This window comes from Bubalus bubalis, chromosome X (assembly GCF_019923935.1).
Source record: "Bubalus bubalis isolate 160015118507 breed Murrah chromosome X, NDDB_SH_1, whole genome shotgun sequence".
Classification (NCBI taxonomy): Eukaryota; Metazoa; Chordata; class Mammalia; order Artiodactyla; family Bovidae; genus Bubalus; species Bubalus bubalis.
Window position 1 is genome coordinate 64,428,911 of NC_059181.1, and position 16,701 is coordinate 64,445,611.

General features: G+C 40.8%; 1 protein-coding gene across 2 annotated transcripts in view; it reads right to left on the minus strand.

Annotated features, from left to right (window-relative positions):
* Positions 1-16,701, minus strand: part of HDAC8 (histone deacetylase 8) — a 248,094-nt gene that overhangs the window by 10,465 nt on the left and 220,928 nt on the right. The window contains exon 11 of one of the 2 annotated variants that reach the window (XM_006070018.3): positions 15,218-15,283. The exons of the other annotated variant lie outside the window; for it this stretch is intronic. Within the exon in view, the coding sequence (XP_006070080.1) occupies positions 15,243-15,283 (41 nt within the window). The 3' untranslated portion in view covers positions 15,218-15,242. The remainder of the gene's footprint in view (positions 1-15,217; positions 15,284-16,701) is intronic. 2 annotated transcript variants of the gene reach the window in all.

Consider the following 16,701-nt stretch of genomic DNA (forward strand, 5'->3'; position numbering starts at 1 on the left):
GCATAAACTGCCCCTTAGCACTGCTGGATTTGGCGGCTGTGCTAAAGACAGCACCTGAATCTCAGTTGGTTAAAGGGCCTCCGGGTAGATAGAGAGAATTGTCAACAGTTAGGCATTCCAGAACCCTGAGTGGTTTAACCTTATTTTCTCTGATAAGCTCCAACTCCCCTTTTGCCCCTTGATTATTTTAGAGCTAAAGGCTGGAGGGGACTAAAGTGATATAATTGCTTTAGGCATGAACTTTGAACAAACAGAAAAAAAGCTTAATTAAACAACTTATAGGTCTCCAACTATTTTTCAAAAGCTTTTGATTTGTTGTATGCAAAACCCAGCAGCTCCACCTGGCAGAAGGAAAATTTCATATTTCTTCTAAACTTTCGGTATGATGTTCATTTTCTCATGTGGAATCCCAGCTCCCTCGCTTCTTTACTGTGTGAACTTGTACAAGCTAATCAACCTCCCTAAGTTCTATTTTATGTTAAACAAGGCTAATAACATTATCTACTTCAGAGCTAGGTTTGTTTCCTAAACTTCAGTACTGTCAAGAATTTTGCCATGATCACATATCATTTATGTCAAAACCTCTCTTTTCTTTTACACTCTCAAAACACTTAAATTCATCCAAAGCAAGGTGTCTGTGAAATCAAAGTGTTTGATGTGGTAGTCATAATTTTTTGAATACACGTTAAAACCTATTTACATGAAATAAACCAAATTCATTCCTGTTTCAGAATCTTTGCTCTTGCTCTCCTGTTCATCCAGAATGTTCTTCATCCCAATTTTTGCAAAGCTCCTCCCTTTACTGCATTTAGCTCTATTCCCAAATGTCACCTCCTCAGGAAGGCCTTTACTGACCATCCTACCTAAAAAAGTACCCTTTCTGAATTTACCAGTAACCAATTACCAAATATTTATTTGCTTACTGTCTTTCTTCCCCATTAGAAAGAAGTAAGCTTCATGATGGGCAAGGCCTTCACCTGTCCTTTTTACATCTCTATCACGTAGAATAATGCCTAGCATATATTAATACCAATTACATATTTGTTGAATGAAAGAAACAAGAAAGTAAAAGGTCAGCCGAGTGGTAACCAGTCTCTCTTTCCACCCAATGAGGGTGGTGTCAGAAAAGGCAGAGTGGAAAACCAGGACTTTTATCCAAGCTCAATGGCAAGGAGGCCCACCTCGGAGGCTAATGAAGAGTAGTAACAAGGTGCCACTGCCATTCTTGGGCAGGGCGGTACCCTGAGGTGGAGTAGGGGGAGCCTGAATTTCCAGTCCTGCCCAGTAGCAATGAATACCCCTCCTCCCCCAGGCTGTCAATGAGAACTGAGTGGGAAACCTAGATTTTTACCCCATCCATAGGTAACGGGGTGGAGCCTCCCTTCCTTGCCACCATGGTATTAGAGGAAGCCTGCTAAAACTGAAGATTGAAATAAGATGCAAGGTTTGGAGATAAGAAAGGGTTCCTAAATGATTAATGCACATAGAGGAAAATAGAGATCTCTTCAAGAAAATCAGAGATACCAAGGGAACATTTCATGCAAAGATGGGCACAATAAAGGACAGAAATGGTATGGACCTAACAGAAGCAGAAGATATTAAGAAGAGGTGGCAAGAATCCACAGAAGAACTATACAAAAAAGATCTTCATGACCCAGATAACCACGATGATGTGATCACTCACCTAGAGGCAGACATCCTGGAATATGAAGTCAAGCGGGTTTTAGGAAGCATCACTGCAAAAAAAGCTAGTGGAGGTGATGGAATTCCAGCTAAGATATTTCAAATCCTAAAAGATGATGCTGTGAAAGTGCTGCACTCAATATGCCAGCAAATCTGGAAAACTCAGCAGTGGCCACAGGACTGGAAAAGGTCAGGTTTTATTCCAATCCCAAAGAAAGGCAATGCCAAAGAATGGTCAAACTACTGCAAAATTGCACTCATCTCACATGCTAGCAAAGTAATGCTCAAAATTCTCCAAGTCAGGCTTCAGCAGTACATGAATCGAGAAATTCCAGATGTTCAAGCTGGATTTAGAAAAGGCAGAGGAGCCAGAGATCAAATTGCCAACATCTGTTGGATCATTGAAAAAGCAAGAGAATCACAGAAAAACATCTACTTCTGCTCCATTGATTACGCCAAAGACTTTAACTGTGTGGATCACAAAAAACTGTGGAAAACTCTTCAAAAGATGGGAATACCAGACCACCTGACCTGCCTCCTAAGAAATCTGTATGCAGGTCAAGAAGCAACAGTTGGAGTCAGACGTGGAACAATGGGCTGCTTCCTAATTGGGAAAGGAGTGCATCAAGGCTGTATATTGTCACCCTGTTTATGTAACTTCTATGCAGAGTACATCATGAGAAATGCTGGCCTGGATGAAGCACAGGCTGGAATCAAGATTGCTGGGAGAAATATCAATAACCTTAGATATGACACCACCCTTATGGCAGAAAGTGAAGAGGAACTAAAGAGCCTCTTGATGAAATTGCAAGAGATTGAAAAAGGTGGCTTAAAACTCAGCATCCAAAAAACTAAGATCATGGCATCCAGTCTCAATACTTCATGGCAAATAGATGGGGAAACAATGGAAACAGTGACAGACTTTATTTTTTTTGGCTCCAAGATGACTGCAAATGGTGACTGCAGCCATGAAATTAAGACTCTTGCTCCTTGGAAAAAAAGCTATGACCAACCTAGACAGCATATTAAAAAGCAGAGACATTACATTGCTGACAAAGGTCTGTATAGTCAAAGCTATGGTTTCTCCAGTAGTCATGTATGGATGTGAGAGTTAGATCATAAAGAAAGCTGAGCACCAAAGAATTGATGCTTTTGAACTATGGTGTTGGAGAAGACTCTTGAGAGTCCCTTGGACTACAAGGAGATCAAACCAGTTAATCCTAAAGGAAATTAGTCCTGAATATTCATTGGAAGGACTGATGCTGAAGCTGAAACTCCAATACTTTGGCCACCTGATGTGAAGAACTGACTCATTGGAAAAGGCCCTGATGCTGGGAAAGATTGAAGGCAGGAGGAGAAGGGGACAACAGAGGATGAGATGGTTGGATAGCATCACCAATTCGATGGACACGAGTTTGAGTAAGCTCCAGTAGTTGGTGATGGACAGGGAAGCCTGGCGTGCTACAGTCCATGTGGTTGCAAATAGTTGGACACAACCGAGCAACTAAACTGAGGATTTATACAAATATCTAAAATGTTCAAGATATAATAGAAAATCACTCATACCAACCACAGAAAACTCTCAACTTGAATGAGAAAAAGGCAATCAAGAGAGACCAACATAGAATGATAGTGAGGTTGGGAATATCCAATAAGAAGTTTAAAGCAGCCATCATAAAAATACCTCAACAGGCAATTATAAACATGTTTGAAACAAATTAAAAATAGTCTCAGCAAAGAAACAGAAGAAATATAGAAAAACTAAATGGAGATTTTAGAACCGAGAAGTACAAATAGTGAAATAAAAAACTCAACAGATGGACTCAATAGCAGAATGCACAGGGCAGAGGAAGAATCAGTAAACTGGAATATATAGAATAGAAATTACCTAATTTGAACAAAAGGCAAAAAAAATAGTCAAAAATGAGCAGAACCTCAGTGACCAGATGGGACTATGATAAAAGATCTAATATTCATGTCACCAAAGTTCGATAGGAAGAGGAGAAAGAAGGTAGGACTGAAAAAGTATTTGAAGAAATAATGGCTAAAGATTCCCCAAATTTGGCAAAAGATAAAACCTTAGAAACAATGGAAATAGTGACAGAGTTCATTTTCCTGGGCTCCAAAGTCACTGCGGATGGTGACTGCAGCCTTGATATGAAAAGACGATTGTTCCTTGGAAGAAAAACTATGAAAACCCTAGACAGTATATTAAAAAGCAGAGACATTACTTTACCAACAAAGGTGCATATAGTCAAAGCTATGGTTTTTCCAGTAGTCATGTATTGATGTTAGAGTTGCACCATAAAGAAGACTGAGTGTTAAAGAATTGATGCCTTCAAACTGTGGTGCTGGAGGATTCTTGAGAGTCCCTTGGACAGCAAGGAGATCAAAACAAGTTAATCCTAAAGGAAATTAACCCTGAATATTCATTGGAAGGACTGATGCTGAAGCTCCAATACTTTGGCTACCTGGTGGGAAGAGCTGAGTTGTTGGAAAAGACCCTAATGCTGGGAAGGATTGAAGGCAGGAGCAGAAGGGGATGACAGAGGATGAGATGGTTGGATGGTATCACCAACTCAATGGACATGAGTCTGAGCAAACTCTGGGAAATAATGAAGGACAGGGAAGCCTGGCGTGCTGCAGTCCATGGGGTTGAAAAGAGGTGGATACGACTGAGTGACTGAACAACCACAACAAAAACCTTACAGATTAAAGAAGCTGAATGAATTCCAAACTGCATAAACTCAAAGATCTATACCAAGATCTATCATATCAAATCCCTGAAAACTAAGGAAAAAGAAAAGTCTGGACAGTAGAAAAACAAAAACAAATGCTTTCATACAAGGAAGCTGCTAAGTTGCTTCAGTCGTGTCTGACTCTGTGCAACCCCATAGACGGCAGCCCACCAGGCTCCGCTGTCCCTGGGATTCTCCAGGCAAGAACACTGGAGTGGGATGCCATTTCCTTCTCCAATGCATGAAAATGAAAAGTGAAAGTGAATTCGCTCAGTCGTGTCTCACTCTTAGCGACCCAATGGACTGCAGCCTACCAGGCTCCTCGGTCCATGGGATTTGCCAGGCAAGAGTACTGGAGTGGGGTGCCATTGCCTTCTCCCATATAAGGGAGAGATAGTTCAAATGACAGTGGTTTTCCCATCAAAAACCTTGGAGGCCAGAAGGAGGTGGTACAGCATTTTTCGGGTGCTGAAAGAAAATAAATGTCAACCTTGAATTTTACATCCAGTGAAAATATCCTTCAGGAATGAAGGGGAGATGAAAATATTCTCAGAAGAAAGAAAACTAAGAGAATGTGTTGTTACTAGACCCACCCTAATGACTAGGTAAAGGAACTTTTTGACAGGGAAAGGAAATGGTGATTGAAGATAGCTTGGAATGCCAGGAAGGAAGAAAGAACAATGGAAAGGATAAAAATACAGGTAAATATCAGATTTTTATCTCCTCTTGAGTTTTTCAAACTATGTTTGATGATTAAAGGAAAAATTATAACATTCTCTGATGTAGTTCTGAATAAATAGAGGCAATATCTATTAGATTATATAATAATACAATAAGGTTACAAGTGGGGAAGAGGAAAGGGACTTAAAAGTAAGTAAGATTTCTATGCTTCACTCTAACTGGTACAATGTCAACACCAGTAGACTATAACAAGTTACATATGTATAATATATACCTAGCTGCTGCTGCTGCTGCTAAGTCGCTTCAGTCGTATCCGACTCTGTGCGACCCCATAGACGGCAGACCATCAGGCTCCACCGTCCCTGGGATTCTCCAGGCAAGAACACTGGAGTGGGTTGCCATTTCCTTCTCCAATGCGTGAAAGTGAAAAGTGAAAGTGAAGTCGCTCAGTCGTGTCCGACTCTTAGCGACCCCATGGACTGCAGCCTACCAGGCTCCTCTGTCCATGGGATTTTCCAGGCAAGAGTACTGAGTAGGGTGCCATTGCCTTCTCCAGATAGACTGTATACTGGGTCATAAAACAAACTTCAACAAATTGAAAATATCTTAAATTATACAGAACATGTTTTCTGACCACAATGGTACTAAAGTAGAAATTTAAAAAAAAAAACCTCCTGAAAAAAATCTTTTAGGCCCAGATGGTTTCATTGGAGATTTCTACTAAAAAAGGACAATTAACACCAATTCTATACTATCTCTTGCAGAAAATACAAGAAAAGGTAACATTTCCAAACTCACTTTTATAGGACTAGTACTGATCTGATACTGAGAGGAAATGATGGCATTACAAAAAATAAAACTACAGACTAATATCCCGCATGGATATAGATGTAAAGTCTTCAATAAAATATTAGCAAATAGAATTTTTAGTTTTTAATTCTTAGAATTAACAATTTTTACATATATTAGCTAATTCTAAAAACTACATATGGCAGTCCAAGATGGTGGAATAGAAGGACATATGCTCATCTTCTCCTGCAAGAACTCCAAAATTACAACTTGCTGCTGAACAGCCATCAACAGGAAAATGTTGGATCCCACCAAAAAAAGATACCCCACATCCAAGGGCAAAGGAGAAGCCCCAGAAAGACAGTAGGAGGGGTGAAATCACATTTAGAATCAAACCCCATACCCACCAAAGACACTCGAAGGGCTCAATCAAACCTTGTGCGCACCAGGACCCAGAGTTCCCACAGAGACTGAGCCAGAACTGTGTTGAGTGTCTCCTGCAGAGGTGTGGGTCACCAGTGGACTGCTGCAGGGGCAGGGGCTCTGGGTACAGAAACAGACTCTTGGAGGGCACAAACAAAAGCTTGTGTGCACCAGGACCCAGGAAAAAGGAGCAGTGACCCCACAAGAGACTGAGCCAGACTTGCACGAGAGTGTCCAGAAGTCTCTCACAGAGGCATGGGTTGGCAGTAGCCTGCTGCAGGGTTGGGGGCACTGAGTGCAGCAGTGCATGAATGGGATCTTTTGAAGGAGGTCCACGTTATCTTCATTACTTCCACCATAGTTTGGCCTCAGGTCAAACAACATGGAGGGAACACAGCCCCACCCATCAACAGAAAATTGGATTAAAGATTTACTAAGCATCATGAGAAACGCTGGGCTGGAAGAAGCACAAGCTGGAATCAAGATTGCTGGGAGAAATATCAATAACCTCAGATATGCAGATGACACCACCCTTATGGCAGAAAGTGAAGAGGAACTAAAAAGCCTCTTGATGAAAGGGTAAGAGGAGAGTGAATAAGTTGGCTTAAAGCTCAATATTCAGAAAACGAAGATCATGGCATCTGGTCCCATCACTTCATGGGAAATAGATGGGGAAACACTGGAAACAGTGTCAGACTTTATTTTTTGGGGGCTCCAAAATCACTGCAGATGGTGATTGCAGTCATGAAATTAAAGGACGCTTACTCCTTGGAAGGAAAGTTATGACCAACCTAGATAGCATCTTCAAAAGCAGAGACATTACATTGCCAACAAAGGTCTGTCTAGTCAAGGCTATGGTTTTCCCAGTGGTCATGTATGGATGTGAGAGTTGGACTGTGAAGAAAGCTCAGCACTGAAAAACTGATGCTTTTGAACTGTGGTGTTGGAGAAGACTCTTGAGAGTCCCTTGGAATGCAAGGAGATCCAACCAGTCCATTCTAAAGGAGGTCAGTCCTGGGTGTTCTTTGGAAGGAATGATGCTAAAGCTGAAACTCCAGTACTTTGGCCACCTCATGTGAAGAGTTGACTCATTGGAAAAGACTCTGATGCTGGGAGGGATTGGGGGCAGGAGGAAAAGGGGATGACAGAGGATGAGATGGCTGGATGGCATCACCGACTTGATGGACATGAGTTAGAGTGAACTCCAGGAGTTGGTGATGGACAGGGAGGCCTGGTGTGCTGCAATTCATGGGGTCGCAAAGAGTCAGACACAACTGAACGACTGAACTGAAGCATGGTCCCACCCATCAGAACAAGACCCAGTTTCCCCCTCAGTCAGTCTCTGCCATCAGGAAGCTTCCATGAGCCTCTTATCCTTCTCCATCAAAGGGAAGACAAAATGAAAACCACAATCACAGAAAACTAACCAATCTGATCACATGGACCACAGCCTTGAAATGAAACTATGAGCCATGTCATGTAAGGCCACCCAAGACGGACGGGTCATGGTGGAGAGTTCTGACAAAATGTGGTCCACTGGAGAAGGAATGGCAAACCACTTCATTATTCTTGCTTTGAGAACCCCATGAACAGTATGAAAAGGCAAAAGGATATGACATTGAAATATGAACTCCCCAGGTCAGTAGGTGCCGATTTATGCTACTGGAGATAAGTGGAGAAATAACTCCATAAAGAATGAAGAGATAGAGCCAAAGCGGAAATAACACCCAGTTGTGGATGGAACTGGTGATGGAAGTAAAGTCCGATGCTATAAAGAGCAATATTGCATAGGAATCTGGAATGTTAGGTCCATAAATCAAGGCAAGTTGGCAGTCAAACAGTTGGCAAATTGGCAGATGGCAAGAGTGAACATCGACATTTTAGGAATCAGCGAATTAAATGGACTGGAATGGGTGAATTTAACTCACATGACCATTATATCTACTACTGTGGGCAAGAATCCCTTAGGGAAATGGAGTACCCCTCATAGTCAACAAAAGAGTCCGAAATGCAGTACTTGTATGCAATCTCAAAAATGACAGAATGATCTTTGTTCATTTCCAAGGCAAACAATTCAATATCACAATAATCCAAGCCTATGCCCCAACCAGTAATGCTGAAGAATCTTAAGTTGAATGGTTCTATGAAGACCTACAAGACCTTCTAGAATTAATATCCAAGAAAGATATCCTTTTCATCATAGGGGACTAGAATGCAAAAGCAGGATGTCAAGAGATACCTGGAATAACAGGCAAATTTGGCCTTGAAGTACAAAATGAAGCAGGTCAAAGGATAACAGAGTTTTGCCAAGAGAACACCCTGATCATAGCAACACCCTCTTCCAACAACACAAGAGAAGACTCTATGCATGGACATCACCAGATGGTCAATACCAAAGTCAGATTGATTATATTCTTTGCAGCCAAAGATGGAGAAGCTCTCTACAGTCAACAAAAACAAGACTTAGAGCTGACTGTGCCTCAGATCATGAACTCCTTATTGCCAAATTCAGACTTAAATTGAAGAAAGTAGGGAAAACCACTACACCATTCAGGTATGACATAAATAAAATCCTTTATTTTTATACAGTAGAAGTGACAAATAGATTCCGGGAATTAGATCTGATAGACAGAGTACCCGAAGAACTATGGACTAAAGTTTGTGACATTGTTCAGGAGGCAGTGATTAAGACCATCTCCAAGAAAAAGGCAAAAAGGCAAAATGGTTGTCTGAGGAGGCCTTACAAATAGCTGAGAAAAGAAAAGATGCAAAAGGCAAAGAAGAAAACGAAAGATACACCCATCTGAATGCCGAGTTCCACAGAATAGCAAGGAGAGATAAGAAAGCCTTCCTCCATGATCAATGCAAAGAAATAGAGGAAAATAATAGAATAGGAAAGACTAGAGATCTTTTCAAGAAAATTAGAGATACCAAGGGAACATTTCATGCAAAGATGGGCTCGATAAAGGACAGAAACAGTATGGACCTAACAGAAGCAGAAGATATTAAGAAGAGTTGGCAAGAATACATAGAAAAACTATACAAAAAAGATCTTAAGGACCCAGATAACCAAGATGGTGTGATCACTCCCCTAGAGCCAGACATCCTGGAATGTGAAGTCAAGTGGGCCTTAGGAAGCATCACTACGAACAAGCTAGTAGAGGTGATGGAATTCCAGTGGAGGTATTTCAAATCCTGAAAGATAATGCTGTGAAAGTGCTGCACTCAATATGCCAGCAAATTTGGAGACTCAGCAGTGGCCACAGGACTGGAAAAGGTCAGTTTTCATTCTAATCCCAAAGAAAGGCAATGGCAAAGAATGCTCAAACTACTGCACAATTGCACTCATCTCACATGGTAGCAAAATAATGCTCAAAATTCTCCAAGCCAGTCTTCAACAGTATGTGAACCATGAACTTTCAGATGTTCAAGCTGGATTTAGAAAAGGCAGAGGAACCAGAGATCAAATTTCCAGTATCTGTTGGATCATCAAAAAAGCACGATAGTTCCATAAAAAGATATACTTCTGCTTTATTGACTACACCAAAGCCTTTGACTGTGTGGATCACAACAAACTGTGGAAAATTCTTCAAGAGATGGGAATACCGGACTACCTGACCTGCCTCTTGAGAAATCTGTATGCATGTCAAGAAGCAACAGTTAAAACTGGACATGGAACAACAGACTTGTTCCAAATCAGGAAAGGAGTACATCAAGGCTGTATATTGTCACCCTGCTTATTTAACTTATATGCAGAGTACATCATGTGAAATGCCGGGCTGGATGAAGCACAAGCTGGAATCAAGATTGCCAGAAGAAATATCAATAACCTCAGACATACAGATGACACCAACTTTATGGCAGAAAGTGAAGAACTAAAGAGCCTCTTGATGAAATTGCAAGAGGGGTTGAAAAAGGTGGCTTAAAACTCAGCATTCAGAAAACTAAGATCATGGCATCCGGTCTCAATACTTCATTGCAAATAGATGGGGAAACAATGGAAATAGTGAGAGACTTTATTTTGGGGGGCTCCAAAATCACTGCAGATGGTGACTGCAGCCATGAAATTTAAAGATGCTTGCTCCTTGGAAGAAAAGTTATGACCAACCTAGACAGCTTATTAAAAAGCAGAGACATTCATTACTTTGTCAACAAAGGTTTGTCTAGTCAAAGCTATGGTTTTTCCAGTGGTCATATATGGATGTGAGAGTTGGACTATAAAGAAAACCGAGTGCCAAAGAATTGATGCTTTTGAGCTGTGGTGTTGGAGAAGACTCTTGAGAGTCCCTTCGATGGCAAGGAGATCCAACCATTCCTGAATATTTTTGGAAGGACTGATACTGAAGCTGAAGCTCCAATACTTTGGCCATCTGATGAGAAGAACTGACTCATTGGAAAAGGCCCTGATGCTGGGAAAGATTGAAGGTGGGAGGAGAAGGGGACGACAGAGGATGAAATGGTTGGATGGCATCACTGACTCTATGGACATGAGTTTGAGCAAGCTCCGGGAGTTGGTGATGGACAGGGAGGCCTGGCGTGCTGCAGTCTGTGGAGTCACAAAGAGTCGGACACGACTGAGTGACTGAACTGAACTGAAATATACATATATTATATATATTTTATATAATATATATATTGTATATACATTATATAATATACATATGTCATATATATATACATATATCCTTGCTAATATATATAAGATATAGGGGCTTCCCTGATGGTGGTGGTTTAGTCACTAAGTCGTGTTGACTTTTGGGATCCCATGGACTGTAGCCTGCCAGGCTCCTCTGTCCATGGGATTTTCCAGGCGAAAATACTGGGATGGGTATTTTCTCCTCCTTCTCCAGAGATCTTCCAGACCCAGGAATCAAACCCAGGTCTCCTGCATTGCAGGCAAATTCTTTACTGACTGAGCTATGAGGGAAGCCCTTCCCTGGTGGTGGCTCAGTGGTAAAGAATCTGCCTGTAAAATGCAGATGTGGGTTTGATCCCTGTGTCCGGAGGATCCCTTGGGGAAACAAATGGCAACCCACTCCAGTATTCTTGCCTGGGAAATCCCATAGACAGGGGAACCTGGTGAGCTACGGTCCTTGGGTTTGTAAGAGAGTCAAACATGACTTAACTACTAAACAAAACAAAACAAAAAGTAATATATATATAATATAATATACAAAAAATATATATTTATTTCTAGGAATTAAAAACTAAGAATTCTGTTTGTTAGTATTTTATTGAAGGCTTTACATTTCATGAAGGATATTAGTCTGTAGTTTTCTTTTTTGTGATGCCATCATTTGTTTTCAGTATCAGGGCAATACTAGTCCTATATGGACTTCCCTAGTAGCTCAGATGGTAAAGAATCTGCCTGCAATGTGGGACACCCAGGTTTGATCCCAGGTTGGTAAGATCTCCTGCAGAAGGGAATGGCTACTCACTCCAGTGTTCTTGCCTGAGGAATTCTATGGACAGAGAAGACTGGCAGGCTACAGTCCATGGTGTCACAGTGTCGCACATGACTGAGTGGCTAACACAATTAATCACAACATATAGTATGGGCTTCCCAGGTGTCACTATTGATAATGAACCCACCTGTCAATGCAGGAGATGTAAAAGATGAGGGTTCAATACCTGGGTAGGGAAGATCCCCTGGAGGAGGGCATGGTAACCCACTCCAGTATTCTTGCCTGGAGAATCCCATGGACAGAGGAGCCTGGACGGCTCCTATGGACTGCGACCCCACAGTCCATAAGGGTTGCAGAGTTGGACATGACTGAAGCGACTTAGCACATACACAATATATAACATATCTAATCTAATCTAATATATATATATAATCAGATTTCATCTAATCTAATATATAATATACTATATATATTACACCATGAACAAGTGGGATTTATCCCAGGTATATAAAGCTAGTTGAATATTTGATAATCAATCAGTGTAACCTACCATGTTAAAAGGCTAAAAAGAAAAATTACATATATGGCAGTATTAGTGTCAACTGATACAGCAAAAACATGAAATAAAATTCAACATCCATTCATGACATAAATTCTCATGAAACTAGGAATATAGAGGGGTACTCTCTCAACTTTTAAGGGAAATCAACAAAACCTAGAGCTGACATCATACTTATTGGTAAAAGAGTGAATGTTTTCCCTCTAAGTTCTAGAACAAGGTAAGGATATCTGTTCTCACCACTCTTATCCAACATAATACTCGAAGTCTTAGCCAGTGTAATAAGGCAAGAAGATGAAATAAAAGGCATATAGATCAGACAGAAAGAAAGAAAACTGTCTCTATTTGCAGATGGTGATCTATGTAGAAAATCCTAACGAGTCTACAAGAAAACACCTATAAATTATAAATGAGTTCAGAAGTGTCACAGGATATAAGCACAATATACAAGAAATATATTTCTGTATACTAGCAACAAACACATGGAAACCAAAATGAAAAACATAACTCAATAAAAGAAAAACTTTTATAAAACCTGTTAAGGATGTGTATGCTGAAAATGACAAAATGCTGATGAAGGAAATAAGAGAAGATCTCGATAAATCGAGAAATATACCATGTTCATGGATTGGAATTCTCTCCAAATTGATATACAGATTTAACACAACTCCTAACAAAATCTCATCAAGGTGTTTTTTTTTTTAAGATACAGAAAAAGTTATTCTAAAGCTTATATGGAAAGGCAAAGAAACTAGTGTAGCTAAAACAAGTTTGAAAAGGAAGAAAGAGGAATCACTCTACCTGATTTTAAGATTTATTATATAGCTACAGTAATTGAGACATGAATAGACACATAGATCAATGGCACAGAAGAGAAAACCCCAAAAGAAAGACAGACAGTTGCCTTGGAGAATGAGAATTTTTGAAAGGGTGGTGGTCCTAGGGAGCTATCTGGATTTTCTGCCCTTCTACTAGATTGAAGAGGTTTTACATCATGATATGCTTTTCAAGACAAAAGGAAGCACCCTAGAATTACTAGAGGTACCTAAGAAAGGAGTCAGTACTTCAGACATGTAAAATAGTCCATCTCCAGTACTTTATTTGCAGCTACAGTGACCAGATTTTGTAAACTAAAAATTGGGACATAAGATCTGATAAAGATTATTGTCTTTTTCTTAAAAAGCTCCAACATGTATTTCTTTTTTCTGACTATAAAAGCAAGACATGTTCATACAGGAATTTTGAAAAATAACAGAAAAAGAATAAAGAACAAGTAAAAAATTACCCATAATTTCAATTCTACCATTAAAGATAACTACTGTTATAATTTTTGGTATATTTCCCTCTAGCGTTTTGCTATGCATATCCATACATTCACTCACACAGACATTATGTATACTTGCAAAGTTGAGACTATATGGTATTAAATCATTTCACACCCTGTTTTTTCACTTAAGATTGTTACCATGAGCAAATTATTCTCTTGTCATCAAATTAGCTTTAAAAATTTCTTTTTAATTGGCTGCAACAAATTATTCCATGTAGTTATACTAACATTGTATCATATCTCAAATTCAATGTATTGAAAAAGAACACATCAAGTATATATTTCTGTAAAACTATCCCCTACTCCCAATGGCTCCCCATCCCAGTTGGTATCAAGGCTGGAAACCTCAGAGTCATCTTTACTTCTTCCTTTCTCCTTGATCCCCTTAAATGATATACCTCCAAATGCTATTGATACTCTCTTCCTAACAGCTCTCAGTCATTCAGGAGGAATAGGATAGGGAGTATCCTACCACCAGTGTTCTGGTCCAGGTCTTTGAAGGCTCACCCTTGAAATACCACCATGATCCATCCAAATATCACTGCATCATGTCATATTTTAGTTTCAGAACCTAGAATGGCTCCTACTTTACTGTATTGATATGTACAATTTAGTATGAAATTCAAGGAAACCTGCCATCTCTCCCTGGCCCCCACCTATCCAAGTTTCCCCTGCTTATGAGCACTTCCCTCTTCTATCTATTCAAAACACCCCAACCTTATGAAAGTACTCTCCCTAAAGTTTTACTTCTCTTCTTCTGTCTTGCACCAGCCCTTATTATGTCCTGACCTGTCTAAGGGGGTTAGTTTTGGCTCCTCATCTCAACTTCTCAGCTGTGTTTCAGAGGCAGGATTCATGTCTTAAACTTCTCTTATATGTATCATGACATTAAGCACATGGGGAGTTCCAAAAAATATTCATTGATTGATTTATCTGGGCTTTAATGTGGAGACACAGTGATACTTCTTAAAATCAACCTGGTTCAGAACCTCACTTTGGGAGACATTGCAAGGTGGGAAGGGGTGATTGGAAAGAGCAGACATGGGATGATGACTAGACTTGACCGAGCAATAGTGCCAAGGAGAGGAGAGGCACCAGGCCTAGCTTCAAATCCTGATGTCATCACTTACTTGTTATGTGACCGTGGGCATATTATATTACCTCTGCAGGCACCAGTTTCCTACCTCATAAGATAACAGGGAGAAAAAAATGAGATCACATATGTAAAGAATACAGCATGGTGATGCACAGTAGGCTTTCAATAATAGGAGTTCCCACCTCCTGGATTTAGGTAGGTATTTCAAGTCTTCAAAAGTAACCTGTCAAGGGTTTTTATGGTTTGTTAAAAGCTGCTGTTGAAATTACTGGAACTTTGGGGAACAGCCTTCATTTTCATTTTAGAATTTCTAAAATTTTCAGTATGACATATTGACAACTTTTTCTGTTTAACAATGACAATAACAACAACAATAACCAAGCTTTCCAATTCTTACACCATTTAGTGAAGCAAGCGAGGCTCCTAGAAGAGACCATAGGAAGCTGGAGAGGGATAAAGAAAAAGGACAGAGGATGGCAAGGTGAGATAAGGGATGAACATCACAGAGATCCTCACCTGAAGTCATGCAAATTGGCTCATATTAGGCTCCAAAATCCTGCTCCAAAGTCCTTCCAAGAAGCCCTGAAACAAATGGTCAGTCTGTCTTGGGTCTGGCCCTGCCTTGCAATTTATCCTCATGGCTTCTCAGGGGGCAAGAGAAGGTGTGGAAATAAGCTGAGTTTTCATGGTGTGGAGTCCCACCAGGCAGGAGCACTGCTTCAAGTTGGGGACTCCAGCAGGTCTTGGACATGCCCAGACCTGATGCCCCCAATTGCTAGTCCTTAGAAGAATGTCAATCCCAGACATTAGGCTGCCAGAGGAGGTGCTGCTTACACTAAGCACAGTGGTTCTCCTGAGAATATTACCTGTAGATGTGCAAAGGGTCTTGGCTTGGGGCTGTGGAACTGTAAATAGACTGGGATTGGTGATCACAGCACAATTCAGACAGTAGGAGTCAGGTGGACTGGCTTCTTCAACCTGTCCTTCTCTTTTACTTCTCTACTCGGCACAAAACAGAGCTGGAAGGTTCAGTTATAGTATAGTGGGGGAGGGGGGGCAAGGCTAAAAGGCCTACATCAGGGACAAGAATTTCAAATGCTGCTTATAGATGAGTTCCTCCCATTTCCAGAGAGAAATCAGATTTCAGGTGCTTTGGATCAACCACACAGGAGTCAGGTATGTAGTACAAGGTGGAAGGGGTTTACCAGGGGTGACTGGAAAAAGTAGATGACGAGTAGGCTTGATAGGACAACACTACAAAGAGAGGAAGGACACTGAAAATGACAAACCTGACTCCAAAGCCTCAATTCAGACAGCCCTGGGTTCAAATGTTTGCTCCACTACCTATTAACACAGTGTGTGGCACAGAGTAGGTGCTTAGTAATTACTTGCTGAATGAATAAAGGTGACCTTGGCCAAGTAATTTATACTCTCTGAGCCTCAGTTTCCTCATCTGTAAGATAAATAGTAGCTATTATTCTTGTTATTTCTCCTGTGGTGTCTCTCCCAACACCCACATCAGTTTGCTGGTCCATCTCTCCAACCCTGCACCATAGAGGCTGCCATACTAAGTCTCCTTCATTAAGGGTCAGAAAGCGCAGATGTGCATAAGACCTGCTCTTCCCTCTTTTATCCCATCTCCTTCTCTCCTCCTCCTTACTTCCTGGTCCCATTTGTTTCCTTTTCTATCTCTGGCAAACATAGGGTAGAGTCTGGGAACTCAGAGCAAATGTAGAAACCTCCAGTTACAACTCCAACACATTCTCACATATGCACAACTCACTCTTTCCTGCCCCTCCCCCACCAGGTCTGGCCTGGACTGCAACATGAAACTTTTGGCCCCCTAGGGACTTTTACTTGTTTTAAATGTCATCAGGACCAGGGATTAGAAAACCTCTACCCCTGTTTCCCCATGCAGAGCTAGGCAGGCTCAAGGAGCTAGCTGCCTCTGGGGATTGATCACATCAGCAGTGTTTCAACTCTGGAAGGTTCTCTGTGAG